At 42.0% G+C, this 16,981-nt stretch overlaps 1 protein-coding gene across 2 annotated transcripts in view; it reads right to left on the reverse strand.

Moving 5' to 3' along the window:
* Positions 1 to 469: 469 nt before the first annotated feature.
* LOC125904248 (F-actin-uncapping protein LRRC16A) overlaps positions 470 to 16,981 on the reverse strand; it is an 83,255-nt gene continuing 66,743 nt past the window's right edge. For both annotated transcript variants that reach the window (XM_049601531.1, XM_049601533.1), the window contains 3 exons: positions 13,942 to 14,079; positions 4,220 to 4,375; positions 470 to 3,867 (listed from right to left, as the gene is read on the reverse strand). In XM_049601531.1, coding sequence (XP_049457488.1) covers positions 3,746 to 3,867; positions 4,220 to 4,375; positions 13,942 to 14,079 — 416 coding nt within the window. In that variant the 3' untranslated portion in view covers positions 470 to 3,745. The remainder of the gene's footprint in view (positions 3,868 to 4,219; positions 4,376 to 13,941; positions 14,080 to 16,981) is intronic.

Below are 16,981 nucleotides of genomic sequence, written 5' to 3' on the forward strand. Positions count from 1 at the left end.
TGGTCACATAGACATCACCAGATGCTGGGTTTCTTCCCTGGTGATGCTCTGCCAGCCCTTTACTGCAGCCTTCTGCACTTCCTGCTTGTGTTTTGGGTGTTTTGCCCTCAGTTTTGGCTTCAGCAAGAGAAACGCATGCTCAGTTGGATTCAGGTCAGATGATATGACTTGGCCATTACAGGACATTCCTTTTCTTTGCCTTAAAAATGTCTTTGGTTGCTTTTGCAGTATGCGTCAGGTCAATGTCCATCTGCACTGTGAAGCATCGTCCAATGAGTTTTGAAGCATTAAGTTGAATCTGAGCAGATAATGGTGCCCCAAACACTTCAGCTTTCATCCTGCTGCTCTTGTAAGCAAGACAAGACTTCACTAGAATAAATACAGAGGGTTTATCACAAGATGCAAACCATTGGTTAGCCTTAAAAATGGAAGGCCAGATTAGAGTTTGTCAAAACCATCTAAAAGCCTGTACAGTTGTGGAACAGCATACTATGGACAGATAAAACAAAGATCAACTACCAGAATGATGGGAAGACAAGAGAAGGAAGAAGGGAAGGAACTGCTCATGATCCAAAGCACACCACCTCATCAGTGAAGCATGGTGGAGGTACTGTTATGTCATGGCCATGTATGGCTGCCAGTGGAACTGGTTCTCTTGTATTTATTGATGATGTGACTGCTTAGAAGAGCAGCAGGATGAAAGCTGAAGTGTTTGGGGCACCATTATCTGCTCAGATTCAACTAAATGCTTCAAAACTCATTGGACGATGCTTCACAGTGCAGATGGACATTGACCTGAAGCATACTGCAAAAGCAACCAAAGACATTTTTAAGGCAAAGAAGTGGAATGTTCTGCAATGGCCAAGTCATATCATCTGACCTGAATCCAACTGAGCATGCGTTTCTCTTGCTGAAGCCAAAACTGAGGGCAAAACACCCAAAACACAAGCAGGAAGTGCAGACGGCTGCAGTAAAGGGCTGGCAGAGCATCACCAGGGAAGAAACCCAGCATCTGGTGATGTCTATGTGTCCAACACTTCAGGCAGTCATTGACTGTAAAGGATTTGCAACCAAGTATTAAAACTGACTGTTTAATTGATGATTATGTTAGTTTGTCCAAATACTTATGAGCCCTTAAAGTTGGGGGACTGTGTGAAGAAATGGTTGTCATTCCTACACGGTTCATACTACATTTTTGAAAAAAGCCTTAAATGAAAGCTGAGAGTCTGCACTTTAAGCAGGTATTCATTGTTTCATTTAAAACCCATTGTGGTGGTGTACAGAGCCAAAATGATGACAACTGTATCATTGTCCAAATAATTATGGACCTGACTGTATCTGTAGTTTGCAGAAACGTACAATGCCAACATATTTTTGTGTGATTGCATTGGAATGTTCTAGCTACATTTACCAACTGAGATATTATATCCACATTACTGATTGTTTATCAAAAATCTCATTATGTAAATATTTTGTTAAAAAACCAATAGTCAACCCTGCAGTATCATCTCTACATCAAGGTATTTAGTCAAAAATGTCATATTTGATTTTCTCCATATCACCCAGCCTTATATGGGATCTCTCAGAAAATTCTCCTGACTTTTTTGTGAACTTGGATGTTGACATGAACAGTATTTACACGTCAGGAACTGTATTTACAAATCATGGTAACTCTGACATGATATGAACGCAGCATTAACTCAACCAGAAGAGTTGTTTTTCTGCAGCTCTGAATTTTCACTGTAAAAATCTCAGTTAAATATTCCTTACAGTGTGAAATGTCTGTAGAACTGATACTATACTTTGTTTTTAAGCTTCTTTGTTTTGGAAATAGTAGTTTGACAAAATAATCTTAAGTTAAGCCAAGTTCAGACCAAAGATTTGCGACGAGACAAAACTGCTTTACAACATTGCTGAGAAAAGTTTTAGCAGTGTGAGCTGGCCAGTCTGAGCTTGAATCAAGCTGGCTGGTCAAATCGCCGGCAGCTGGTTTTAGAGAAAGTCATCTGTTTCAACAGCCAGTCAGCTTGTAGTGAAGTCCGCTGGTCAAGTCACAATGACAGCAGACAAGGTGTTTGCTTGCTGCGACAGGTGCTCCGTCCCTGCTGAGCCCTCGGTTTCGGTCCTCATCATGTGCCGGTGTCAGACGGTGGGTCGCTACTGCTGTTCGCTGTATGTGCTTATGCCCCCTCACATACACACATTCTCACTGACTGATTCATTGGCGCTGTTTATTCATATTATTGTGGTGTATTTATTATAAATACAGTCCATCTGATGCTGGTTTTGATTCTGTTTTTCGCCGTTTCATCACTACTACAAATGCCAGTGTCTCACTATCAATGTCCTCATTCATATTTTAAGAAGCTACAAATTAAATTCAACCACAAACTAAGCCTGAAAAGCTGCAAATCAGAACTAAAGTACAGAGAGTCGCTGCATAGAGATAATACACCATCTCATCTAGTTGCACTGGTGTGAACTGGAAAGTTTTTCAAACGTTGCAAAATGGTGCATTGCAAATCACTGTTTCAGTTCGTCTTGTTGCGAATCTTTGGTCTGAACTGAGCATTCCTTGCTTTTTCCTGAGCTTTCAGCCACCTCTGCAATCATCATCTTCAGCAGATGCAGACTGGTGTTTGCTACATAATAGGTGGTTTTATATAGATATGTTTACTGTATATCAGGTCATTATTAGGACAACTGAGCAAACTTAATTCACTGATGATGACCTTGAGGTGGGATTTAAAAGCTGCTTAAGAGGCAACTCGACAAAGATGACACAAAGAATGTTACAAATAAATCCTGCAATTATATATAATAACATCCAAGATATGGCTTTTTAGGATAGGAGGATTTTTTTTTCTACATACAGCCAATTTGCCACAGTCCTTGGTATTAAATAAAACCTTCAGCAATTTTTCACCAGTCAAGTTGGCATCATAAGCATCATTAGCAGTCATGAACAAGATGGACGTTCTACTAAAATTAAAATACGGTTCTGGTAAAACAAAAAACTGACTCATTTGTTTAAAGTTGAATAAGACTCAACGTCACTTTGAGCTTTTAAGATATTAAAAAAAAAAAGATTTAATCTTTGGCTCTAGCAGCAGAGAGTAAATATTCTTTGGTTTTTGACACTTTCTTGTTGTTTCTCTTCCAGCTGCTCCTAATTTGGGCATTTTCTAACATTTCTAACAGTTTACTGTTTTAAGAAAAGGAGTGAATGTCTGCAGGGTACAAAAGAATCTTTGGGACTTGTTCATATTTCGAGTCTCATCTGCTGACTTACCACCAACAGTTTACCTGCAGAACAGAAATACAGTAAAACCAAACTGCTTCAGTCTGGACCTGTTCAGACAGTCAGACTCCTTCTCCTCAGTGCTTTGGACTAACTGAGCTTTTTATAGCTGGACCTGGTTAGCTAAACAACTGCAGATTGTCTCTGCAGCAGATAAAACCCATCTGCTCAGCTCTTTATAGTCCTATTAGAGATGTTGACAGAGACAGTAATGGAGCTGTTGTTTTGTCCGTTTGGCCTGACAGCCTGGACTGATCCGAAGTTAGGAAACTTCTCTGATAACAGCAGGACGTGCAAAATACTGAAATGCCCCCTTTATATGTGCCTCCCCTGGAATTGTAAATATATGATTAAATCATTGTCCACTGTCTCTGACTTTGACTGTCTGTATGTGATTGAGCTCCTGGTCGACAGTGGAGCAGGATTTCGAGACTGTTAACATCATCAGGCTGGAAGGGCGTCATCGGACTCATCCTCTGATTTGTTATCAGACTTGAGAGTGGCTGGAGATGGAAGGTCCTCCTCAGCTGGACTGAGATCTGTGCATGCCACAGATGGAGGATTCACTGAACAGAGAGAGAGACAAGATACAGATGAAGAAAGCGAAAAAAGGAAAAAAAGGGGACTAAAACAATCAAAGATGTTTTCTTATCTGACCTGGAAATTAAAGTAGGACCATCAAAGGAAAATTAAAAACAGAGCCTTGGGGCTTTTCACACTTGCATCTGATTCAAACCTTAAAGTGTTTTCCTCCTTGGTGTGGTTTGTTTGGGCAGGTGTAAATGCAGCAAACACAACAAACAAACAAATACAGCAAACACAGCAAACAATCTATGATGTAATTCTTGCTACATTTAGGAAACCATGCAGAAACTGAAACAGGAGTTATTAAATGGACAAGACTGTGATTACTCGAACCGTTTGCAGGGAGGGACTTGGCTCGCTCTCGGCTGTCCTCCGTTGCAGTAGGAGGACTGGCTGAACTCTTTAGAGACGACCACTGTCTGCCACCGAGGCCCGCTTCAACCATCGGACTGGGTGGCTCGAATGCATCACCATCCCCCAGAAGCTCAACTGCAGGCAAAGAAGAAACAAAAAAATAATTTGTCTACATTCTTAAGAAATATTTAATTCAACACATACAGTATCTCACATAAGTGAGTACACTCCTCCCATTTTTGCAAGTATTTTATTATATCTTGTCATGGGACAACACTATAGAAATGACACTTTGATATAACTTAAAGTAGTCAGTGTACAGCTTGTATAGTAGTATAGATTTACCTTCCTCTGAAAATTACTCAAAACACAGCCATCAACATGTAAACAGCTGCTTCAGGAATCCTCTCCCACTCCTCCATGATGACATCATGGAGCAGATGGATGTGAAGACACCTTGCGCTACCCCACCTTCAGCTTGAGGATGGCCCACAGGTGCACATGGGAGTTTAGGGCTGGATACATACTTGGCCAGTCCATCACCTTCACCTTCAGCTTCCTCAGCAAGGCAGTTGTCATCTACTAGGTGTGTTTTGGCTCATTATCATGTTGGAAAACTGCATTGCAGCTCAGTTTCTGAAGAGGGGCGATCATGCTCTGCTTGGAATTCATGTTTCACTAAATGAACCGAGCTCCCTAGAGCCGGCAACACTCATGCAGCCCCAAACCATGATGCTGCCACCACTATACTTGACTGTAGGCAAGGGACAGTTGTCTTGGTGCTCTTTCAGCATGTGTGGCACCTTGGTGAAGAGCACCAAGACAACTGACCCATGCCCAAAAGGGTTAAGGCAGTGATAGATAATAATAGTTGGCACACAAAATATTGACACTTTAGGCACAATTTGGACATGTTCACTGTGGGGTGTACTCACTTATGTTGCCAGCTGTTTACATGTTGATGACTGTCTTTTGAGTAATTTTCAGAGGAAGATAAATCTATACTACTATACAAGCTGTACACTGACTACTTTAAGTTATATCAAAGTGTCATTTCTATAGTGTTGTCCCATGAAAAGATATAAAAAAATATTTCCAAAAATGGGAGGGGTGTACTCACTTATGTGAGATACTGTAAACTTATTTCAGTTTGTCTCCTCTGAGTCACTGGCTTGTTCCTTAATGTGAACCTGAGAATAAGAGTAGGTAATACAACTAACACCAACGTCAGATATGTATAAAGAGGATCAGTGGCGGCTGCTGGTCTTAATGCCTACATTCATTTTAAATATTATTTTTGGTATATTTAATGGCATATCAAGTTACTTATTGAGTCACATATGTTTGATTTTGGCAGCTTGCTTCCTCCCCAAAATTGTCAGCAGTTTTCAGATGAAATAATGGTATGAGGAAATTTAATTATTATGAATTGATCATAATTAATATTGATTGTAATAATAATTAAAATGATTAATTAATTACTCAATAATTAAAATAAACAGAAAATAGAAATGCAAACATTAATTTAAAAAAGCGAATAAGTTTAAAAATGAATAAATAGATTTAAAATAAATAATGCAAAAAATTAATGAATAAATAAAGGGAAATAAATAAATCAGCAAATTAATACAAAAATATCACTTTATGTCACATATTAATATATACTAAATACCTTCATCTATGTATTATTATTTTTGGTACATTAAATGGCATATTAATTTATTTATTGAGTCAAATATTTTTGATTTTGGCAGCTTTTGTCCTCCACAGAAAATGAATTACAGTTATAAAAACTGGTGAAATAATATCATAACATCATCTACTTATTTTAGCCAAAATGGATTCAGAATGGTGTGGAAATACACTCTTGATGTTTATTTTTGTGTGGTTTTAATGTTTATCCCTATTTCTCTATGATCTTTTTACTTAAATACATACAAAAATATTAAGTAGGTACGGAAGCAAATGAGCAACAGTATTTGAATTTTAACAGCCACTGAATGTGTCCCATTAAAATTCAAACACCACTCAATTTATAGCATTGAAATATGTTGCTTAAAACTGTATTTGAACTTGTTTGTTCTGAATTCACCTCTTTGAAATTAAAATGTAGAAAATCCTGATTTGTGTTATTAAAAGCTGAACCTTTTTGTCCAACGTTCAAAAATTCAGATTAAAAAAAAAACAACAATAATTTGTTCAACTTAAAATTCTATTTTTTTTTAAAGATCTAAAAATTCTAGTTGAAAAAGTTGAAATAACAACATCCAAGCTACCCAGGACAGGATAGGCAAACGAGACTGAATGTTTTGACTAACCAAATTTGACTCTGAAATTTGAATTTTTATACCTGAATTTATTTTTGAAATTGTTTGACTTAAATTTTTGGACAATTTCAAATGGGTAAATCCAGAACAAATAATTTGAGATAGCCTACAGAGTTTTCAAAGAAAAAAAAGTAGTATGTCTCTTATTTGCTTTCACAGTTGGTTTAAATACTAAGCAAGAATTCATGGTGTCAGTTCAGTTACTGAAAATCTTTATCTTTCTGTTGAAGATGTTACTATGTAACTGCAGTGCCTCAGTAAAGGACATTCTTGATCGAAATAATTGAAATAACTTTGTCATGGTTTGAGTGCATGTGTATTAAACAAATACACAAACAAAAAAAGCATGTAATAAACACTGTTAAAATGTATAAATGACCTTTTTCTTCTGTTTACACAACAATCACAAAAGACATCTCGCCTTTTCGATAACACAGTAGAAAAGCTGTTTTAGGCAAAACCACTGAGTTCCTGTGAAAGTTAATTACACAATTCAAGAGTTCAACTACAAAATCACACACTGACACTTGGACATGTCAAGTACAGACTAGGACCTTTGCTTCAGATGTCCTGTGTGTGCTGTGTGGAGGCGTCAAATATGGCCTTGAGAGCATTCATTAAATTAAAAATAAAGTTAAATTGAATGTTTTATTTTCAGCTATGCTCTGGCTCGCATGGAGCGCTGAGTCATGCAACCTTCATCGTTATTAAGAGAGAACATGAAGAAAAGGGATGTATCCCCGGAACCAAGTCTGTTTGTCATATATCTCCTCCACAGTTTATTACTTCAGTAATTCTCTGCCGTTGCTTTTTTCATTTCTCTTTCCACCCTTAAATGTTGTGGGTGCTTGATAAGTATATAATTTGTGCCTAAAATGGGTGAATTAATGCATATCAAAAAACAGAGTAGAAACATACTACAGAGTTAGAGCATGACCACCATTTTTAGAATTCACATACAACAAACAGTCGCATATAAAAGAAGGTAGATCAGTGGCCTATAATAATGGCAGGCCCAATAATTAAAGGGACCTATTCAGCTCATTTTCAGGTTCATACTTGTATTTTGGTTTTCTACTAGAACATGTTTACATGCATTAATGTTCAAAACGCACTTTATTTTCCTCATATGGTCTGTGCTGAAACATCTGTATTCACCCTCAGTCTGAGACATTCAATTTTAGCGCCACTCCTGAAAAAGAGTCTGCTCTGATTGGTCAGCATTTTCAGGTCTTCAGTAGCCCCTTTTACACTGGATTCATCGCAATATCCCTCTTGGACTCCTCTATCCTCAATCACTTCACCCAGAAAATGATTGACACCCACCATCTTGAAGGATGTCCCAATTCAATAATGAGCTCAGAGGAGTTGATTGGACAGGGCAGCGCTGCAGCTGATCAGACTGATCTGATAGATCAGAACATCACTGGAGTTTCATCCCAGAGGGAAGACAGATAAGAGAGTGAACTCAAGTGTATCACTCCCAAGTTTTATATCTTATTTGTTTTCTAATTCACCATTGAGTTAAAAATCTGAGCGAAAAAAGGAATAAAAAAACTTCCTTAATTTATTAGAAAGATTTTTCTCTATTAATCTGTTATGTCCCTCATCAACTTTTGTTACCCATACGGTTAAATGCAGAGACTCAGCAAGAAACACTTTAACATCAGAGATCGTCATTTCCATTCAGTCACACATAAGGCTGATGATTCCTGTGTCGGGTTGATGAGTTACAGAAATTCAATTTTTCCTAAAACATTTGGCCTAATAAATTATTTCCAGTGTTCAAAAGGCACCATAATCATATTCTGGGTTATTAAATAAGGAAGTCACAATCAGAATATCAATAAATACAGATGTAAACTGATGTACACCACAGCAACAGTGTGGAGGCAAAGATCAAGGCAACATGGAAAGAGGTAAGTCAACTCTCAGAGCTACAGAAAGGCCCACCTAAAGAGATACACAAGAGAAGTAGAAGCCAGAAGAATAAATAGGACGTTCTCCATTGAACCATCAAAAGAGTACTCTCAGTGGCAAGGTAACAACACAAGAATAGATCAACCCAGGGCTGAAACTGAACAATACTGGAAGAGCATATGGGAGAAGGAGGCATCACATAACACCGATGCTAAGTGGCTAGTGGATCTAAGAGCAGACCACAGCAATCTCCCAGAAAAAGAGCTAGTTATCATTACAATCACAGACATCCAAGAGTATCAGATGTGAGCTAGACAGCACCAGGCCCTGACATGATCCGCACCTACTAGCTAAGGAAACTAACTGCACTCCTTGAACGCCTGGCAGCACAAATGAAACAGCTGCTGATGGATGGGACCCATTCAGAGTGGATGACCCAGGGATGGACAGTCCTGATCATGAAGGATCCCCAGAAGGACGCAGTCCCAACCAACTACCAGTCAATAACCTTCCTCTTTAGAACATGGAAGCTCCTGTCAGGCATCACAGATGAATACATGGCCCAATACATGAGCAAGGCCCAGAAAGGAATCGGAAGTAATACCAGGGAAGCCAAGCACCAGCTACTGGTTGTTAGATCAGTCACCCCAGACTGCAATACCAGGCAGACCAACCTGTGCACCGCCCGGATTGACTACAAGAAAGCCCATGACTCAATGCCACACACATGGATACTAGAATGCTTGGAAATGTACAACATCAACAGGACATGAAGAGCCTTCATCAAGCACTCAATGGGGCTGTGGAAAACGACTCTAGAAGCCAACTAAAAACCAACTGCACAAGTTACCATCACGTGACATATATCAAAGTGATGCACTGTCCCCGCTACTGCATAGGCCTGAACCCCCTCAGCCAACTCATAACAAAGATTGGACAAAATGGGACAAACATCCAATTGAAATCCTGCATGCAGAGTTCTGCAGAAGTTTCCTCCAGGTGCAGAGAAGAACTCCAAACTCTGCATGCAGAGCTGAATTAGACCAATATCCTCTACTGTTAAATATTAAAAAACGAGCCCTAAATTTCTGGAACCACATTAAAACAAGTGACCCACTCTCATCTTCCTATAAAGCCCTATGCTGCCAGGAGCTGAACCCACAAAGGAGTCCCCTCTGCCTGCTTGTCCAGAGTCTGACCGAACCTTCAACCACTCAGGTCACTACATCACAACAACCTCAGCTTCAGGACACATGCCCCCCGAAAATTAGACCCAACCAAATTATGACAAAAGAAAAAGAAAAAAACAGAGAATATTGGACAGAACTAATAAAATCCCAGAGCAAAATGGAAACGTATAAAGCCCTCAACAGACAGTACTCTGTGGCAACCTACCTGAGCACAGTGTCATAGGAATATGAGGAAAACATTGACTAGGTACAGACTGAGTGAGAACAACCTGGCAGTAGAAGTTGGCCGGCCACAAACAGAGCTGGCTGCCCAGAGAGGAGAGGTTGTGTTCTCATTATGATCAGGGAACAGTAGAGACTGAGGTGGTGCTGAGCGAAAAAAAAAAATAGTCCAAAAAAGTTAATAACTTACAAATTATGGTGAAAAGGTAGTTTCTTGCAACCCTAGCATTAAGATAAAAATATTCACAAACGAAAAAACATTTCTGGTTGCTGATAAGTATTGTTTAAAGCCACAATCAGTACGTTTACATGGACAGTTTAATTCCACTTTTAATCGGAATGAATGGCCATTCCGATTAAAAGTGGTCATGTAAATGGCCATTCCGATTGAAAATTAAATCCGATTAAAGGGGGTGGTTTATTCCGTTTGTCATTCCGAATGAAAGAATTTTGTGTGCATGTATACACTCATTCCTCTTTAAGTTCATTCCGGTCTTTCTGCGCATGCTCGTTTCCTTGCCCTTCTCGTGCGATGACGTATATAGCGCGCATAGCAACGGGCTGCATAGCAACGGGCTGAGCTAGAGCAGTCGGACTCGTTGCAGTCACCGGTTTCCATTCGCCACAGCACGGTCTTCTGCCTCCCTTCTCCTGCTCAACAGATGAAGTATTAGCAGAACAAGGTTGTTGGTGTACTGCTGCTTTAAGAATATAAACAAAACACGCCCGAAAAAGGCACTAAGAACGGCATCGTCAAGCATCTTGTTATCCGGAGCGAGGACTACAGTGTTTTCTTCCGGTAAACGTAAACACGTAACATCCGCCCCGCCCCCTATCCAATCTGAAACCTTCCCTGCCCCAAACCTTGCACAGACCTAAATAAAGGCGATTGAACTGATCTCCCATGTAAACCCTCATTCGGAATTAATATTTCCCATGTAAACTACCTGGAAAGACTTTAATTCCGAATGATTTCATTCAGATTCATTTCATTCTGAATGAGAAGCCATCATGTAACCGTAGCCAGTGTGTAGGAATTTCTCCCATCTAACGTTGAAATCATATATTGTATTCAAACAGATGGTGCACTCTAGCGCCTCACTGTTTCAAACACGTATTGCAACAACAGTAGTCACTGTGTACCAAAAAGCTATGATAACACTGATAAAACCATGTCATCCGATACTACATGGAGTATTCATTCAGGCTCCTACACAGACACACGCGACGTGAGTGGACAAACCCCCTCCTCACCATGCTGGCTGTGTTTACAAGGTAGGACTGTTGGGGCGGATTGTAAATTGTAATTTTGTAAACAAACCAATCACGTCTTGTCCTTTGACAACTGACAAGTGGCTCAACCTCACACACCTCATCCCTCTCCTCGCATTACTGCGCCGCTAACAGCTGTTAGTGGCCAGCGGCACTACTGCCGCATAACAAAGTCCCACTCTTTGAGCATAATGCAGGATCATGTATTATGCAGCATCACGGGAGACGGAATCCTCGTCGCCAAGAAAGTGCAAAAGGGAATCAAAAAGGCAGCGTGACCGGCGAATTAAAAAAAACAAGGGTCAGCATTGGGGTTGTCTTTCCCAGGTGGAGAGAGCTGCTGAAGGAGAAAGCGATGTGCGCATGTGCAATAGTCACATCGCAGGACATACAATGTTTTCTCTTTTTATAGAACATGTAAACTTCAGAAAAGCAGCTCTGAAGCTCCGCTTGTTGCTCCTTTCCGCTTGCCTCTCTCTCTCTGTCGCTTGCCTCTCTGAGCACGCAGCAGCCCCTCCCCCTCTCATGCACATGCTGCAATCACACACTGAAAATGAGGAGGATTTATGCCTGGTTCACACTACATGACTTTTCTGCCCATTCTGAAAGTCACTATGTCACATTACACGATTGTGGAGTCATACAATCATGCAGTGACTTGGCCGACAGACATGACACACTACACAATGGTTCACACCAATTATCCCCGGTTGTCTTTCACGACGTCATCAGGTTATTCTTGTGTCTGTTCATGTGCCAGCCGAAACATTGTTGTAGTAACGTAAAAAGCGCCAGCAGACGGCAGGAGCTCCATTTGAAGTGCTGTATGTAAACATACAAGCTACTGTATCCTCCACAACCAAGCTCCTACAAATGTTTCACAATAAAAGCCTATTAAACTTAGCCTAAACTTAAACTTAAACTTATTTAGAAAATGGAGGGATATAAAGTAAAAATATAAAAACACAGAGGGATTAATAAATAACGGATCGTCTATAATGTAGTCTGTTTCAAATGAAGAGCCTCTGCAGTTGTGGTGAGTAAAAGCCCCACCACTATTTTTTAATTTTCTTACTTTAAGTCATCTGGTGGAAATTCTTGTATTTTTTAATACAAGCCCTACATTCTACTGTAGCCTATTGGCAGATACCTAAGGTTCGGGATCGGAATCGCTATCGGGAAAGAAAAAGTGGTATTGGTACATCTCTGTACATCAAGAAGATGGCCCCAAAAGATGAGCTGCTAAGTTAATACCTCAGGAAGCAGAAACCCGAGAATGCAGGAGAGGGGGATGAACCATCATAGAAGGACCATCCCCTGCATGGCATGTACCACCAACAGGTTGAAGAAGCAGCCGACAAGAAAGAAATCAACCAAGAAATCCAATCAAGAAATCCTACCAGTGGCTGGAAAAGGCTGGACTAAAAGACAGCACAGAAGCACTAATCATGGCAGCACAGGAACAGGCTTCTTAGTACCAGATCAATAGAAGGACCCCAGGTGTAGGCTGTAGAAAGATGCTCCTGAGACAGTTCAGCACAAAAAGCAGGGTGTAAGATGCAGGCAGGAAGAGTGTACATGGAACGCCATAATCAAGTGGCTGGCATAGTGTACAGGAACATCTGCACAGACTATGAGCTCAAAGTCTCAAGATCACAGTGGAAGACACCTTCCAAGGGGTAGGAGAATGACCGAGCTAAGATCCTGTGGGACTTCCAGATCCAGACTGACAAACTAGTGATGGCTAACCAACCAGACATTGTATTGATGGACAAACAACTGAAGAAGGCAGTGGTGATAGATGTTGCAATTCCGAGCGAGGGGCTAAAAAATAAAATAAAATAAAATAATATTCACCCTCTCACCCTCTTAGAGTGGTATCTGTATCATCCTCAAGCTCGGGTCCTCTACCAGAGGCCTGGGAGTTTGAGGGTTCAGCGCAGTATCTTAGCTGTTCTTAAGACTGCTCACTTCTGGACTGAGGTTTCAGATGTTGTTCCTAGAATCTGCCGTAGCCACTCTCCCAGTCTGGGGGTCACTGCCCTGAGTGATCCTTCTACCACGGGGACCATGTCAACTTTCACCTTCCACACCTGTTCCAGCTGTCAGGGTTTCCCTGGGTTTTTTTGAGACCAAGGTGGCAAAGGCCTGTGGCGGAGGGCATCTTGACAGCTGTACTTAGATATGGTTCTCACCTCTATTAAATATGAAAGGAGGCCCCCACATGCTTGAGCTTTACACTGCTGACTTGTATAATCAGAACAGACATGTCCTGTGATTTTCAGCCTTCTATGATTATATTTACCCTTTACAGCAAGCACATCCTGACTGTGGGAATGTCACAGCGTTATTCTGCCTGGCTGTTCTGTATAAAAGGTACAACTGCAGAATGGGGGGACAGAGATGTCTTGCCTTTAAGCCGCCAGCTGAGGTATTAAGCCTTGAATTGAAGTTAATTCTTCATTATACATATTTTTAAACTTAAAGTTTAGATAATTAATAAGCATTCTGCCTTTATTTGACAGTGACAGTAGAGATGCAACTAAGGACACCTGACAAAATGACACACTGAGTTCGTACTGTTTGGTGTGCATCTTAAACACTAGGCCACCAGGACGTATCAACACATAAAATATGACTAATATCAGACTACTGTGGCTACTAGTCCATCTAACAAAATTGTCAGTGTTATTTGTTCTTAATCAAATTATTACTTATACCAAATATCAATCCCTTGTTTCTGTTGCCTAGTTTAGAAGGAGACACCAACCGTCTAGTGGAGACAGGGGTCCTGCAGGGTTGCTGCTGGTGCTGTCTTGCTCCTGCTCTGATGGCACCCTCTTCAGGCGAGGAGCAGGAAGTGGTGCTTTGGCAGATGAGCTTCCTGCTGGTGCCTCAGCAGAGTCATCTGAGAGAGAGAGCAATAAAAACAAAGAAAAAATTAACTGATTCGTAGTATAAATACACGTATAAAGGAATTTAACTACCATGTACCGATAATAATAAAGATATAAGTAATAAAGATATTTTCACTAAATAACTTCTCATGTCTGTCTGATCCTGTAGTGGCTCTGGCCGTATTTTTCTGAGTCCTTTCTATAGCCCCTTTTACACTGCCAGATTTTCCATCAATGTTGGGCCGTTTTGCCGGCCAGCTGCAAGCATTTATACACACAGAGGCGGAATGGCGAGTTGATCCGAGGCGCTCAGTTTTCCACCTTGTAGGCAGGGGCAGGCTGGGTTTGAAATTCAGCCTGGGAGCTTGGTTTGGAGAGGCCTTTTTTCCGATCACACGACGGACTCAAGTGGAACCGTAATTTTAACATGAATACTTTATTTGCAGTATAAAAACAATCGAATGATATTAACTACAGGTGGATCACCCTGATTGGCTGGAGTTGTGGGTTCCGTCTGGGGGTGTAAGCTGCTGATTGGCTTCTCGATCATGAATTGCAATTTAAAATCCTAGGGTTTCCAATGGGCTGGTTGACTGCAGTTCTATTTTATTCTTCCTGAGTGCCAGATGGCAGTGCTTTTGCACTGGATATCTCCATCTCGCGTATGTGCAAGTTGAGTCATTGCAGCGGTGGCTGCTTTGTCTCAGCCAGTAGCTAAAGTTTTTACTGGCCATAAAAAACATGCACAGGGAAATGTTGCTGTTTATGCTGAAACATGATGCACATTTATGCTCGTTGAACAAGTGGTACTTATTACCTCCGACAAGGAGGTTATGTTTTTTGGCTTTTTAACTTGTGAACGTTTTATTGCACTTGCAATGACGCTTACCATTTATCTCAATCAATCAATTTTATTTATAAAGCCCAATATCACAAATCACAATAGATGTCGTACAGACTCCTGGTGGATTCCTCAAGCGTCCTTTCCCCTGCAGCATCTGCACACGCTGCGCCTGCCGTCTCACTCTCGCTCTCTCGTAGCCCCTCCCCTCTCTCAGAGAGAGAGACAGAGTGGGGGAGGAGAGGAAACAGCTTGTTGCGCTGCAGGAAAAAAAAACTTTGCAACCATCGGCAACTATCGGAGCCTTTTTTCACCAATAAAGATAGTTTGGAAAACATCCTATTGGCGTGTTGACCTCTAGCCACAATGCAGCCAGCTATCAGGATGGTTTAAGCATGCCTGGGGCTGGATGAAGCTCTGGTGGCAGCGGCTTCTTCGAGTGCTTTTTTCAGGCAGACGCCACAGCCCTCTGCCTTCTCGGTTCCATAAGTGTTGGGCAGCCCCTAAACTGTTTTCTCATCACACCAGTAATTGCAGGAACTTGGCTGCCATGCAGGAGGCAGGTAGCTATGAGTTAAACTGCATGGACCCAATTCAGCCTACCATTGCCTCTTTGATAAGTTTTCCCAGATGAGCCTCTTAGACCTGATGCTCTCTGTCCTCGTCCACAGTGTCGAATGACAGATCTCCTTGCTAAGAGTTATAATATGGCAGCATACATGGGGCTTCTTGGTAACTCCCTTTTTCACCTCATCCTGGCTTTGTCTCAGACCATGCAGGAGTCTGGTGCAGACTCTTCTGCCCAGACTCTTAGGGATGCATCCCTTCAGACCTTTGCCTTCATGTCTAGGGAGCTTGGAAGGTTTATGTCAACAGTGACACTGGCTGTCTGCCAGGTCGCACCCTCTGCACTTTACAGTGGTTCCAGGTCAGATCTTTGAGCCTGCCGCTCAGCAGGCACAGGCAGCTCAGGCAAGGCAGGGGCTTGCTGGTCTGCAGCGGGGCCTGGGTCTTGTGTCAGCACACAGGGGTCCCTTGCCTTCTGGACACAGCCACTTCCATCCACCTGCTCACCCAGGTGGAGAGCCTACAACCTCTCACAATACTGGGCACTATGATCTGCGCTGGCGTGCTTCTTCCTGGCCAACTTTCCAGCTGCCAAGAGGACCAGCCCCCAATGGTGGCCCCCCCAAAGGCTCTAGGAGCCGGGGGGGGGGGTCAAACCTGAAGTCAAAGGGGCCGGTGATGGATGCTTTTCCAAACAGCAACTCAGCTGCTGGGAGAGGGAGACCACAGACATTTGGGTGGAGCTAACACTGTCCAAGGGATACACACTACAGTTCCAATGCCGGCCACCCGCTTTCTGTGGGGTCAGAATGTCTGTGGTTGAAGCCCCCACAAAATCCCTGGCCCTCAGCCAGGAATTAGCAGCCCTCTTAGAAAAAGAGGGTGGAGGCTATTCTGCAACTATGCTGCTTCCAGAGGGGCAAGCTTGGTAAGTATGGCGTCCTTCTCAGGCTGTTGGGTATGGTGATAGCAGTATCCATAGTGATTCCTGATTGACATCTGGGACTGCAACATTTTCTCCCAATTCTAAGGGGCTGCCTTGTTCTCATCCAGACAAACGGCACCTCGGCAGTATATCATGTCAATCATCAGGGGGGCACTCAGTCCAGGCAGGGTCTGCAAGTGGCACAGCAGCACCTTACGGGCATTTCCCCACTTCCTGAGTCTCAGGGCTGTACATTTACCAGGTTTGCAGAACAGTGCAGCAGATGTGCTGTCATGCCAAGGGCCAAACCAGGGAGAGTGGAGACTTCACCCAGATGTGGTGAGAATGATTTGGAGCCGATATGGCAGAGCAGATTTGGATGTTTTTTGCGAAACATCAGTGCATTGTCCCCTCTGGTACTCCCTAAGGGAGACCACCAATCCGTTGGGGCAGGATGCCTTAGCTCACGCTTGGCCAACCTGCCTGTTGTATGCCTTTTCTCCAATTTCCCTAATTTGGGCAATGTAGGACAGAGTCCAACACGGAGGCCACAAATTGCTTCTAGTGGCCCCCAACTGGC

The sequence above is a fragment of the Epinephelus fuscoguttatus genome, linkage group LG17, assembly GCF_011397635.1.
Source record: "Epinephelus fuscoguttatus linkage group LG17, E.fuscoguttatus.final_Chr_v1".
NCBI lineage: Eukaryota > Metazoa > Chordata > Actinopteri > Perciformes > Serranidae > Epinephelus > Epinephelus fuscoguttatus.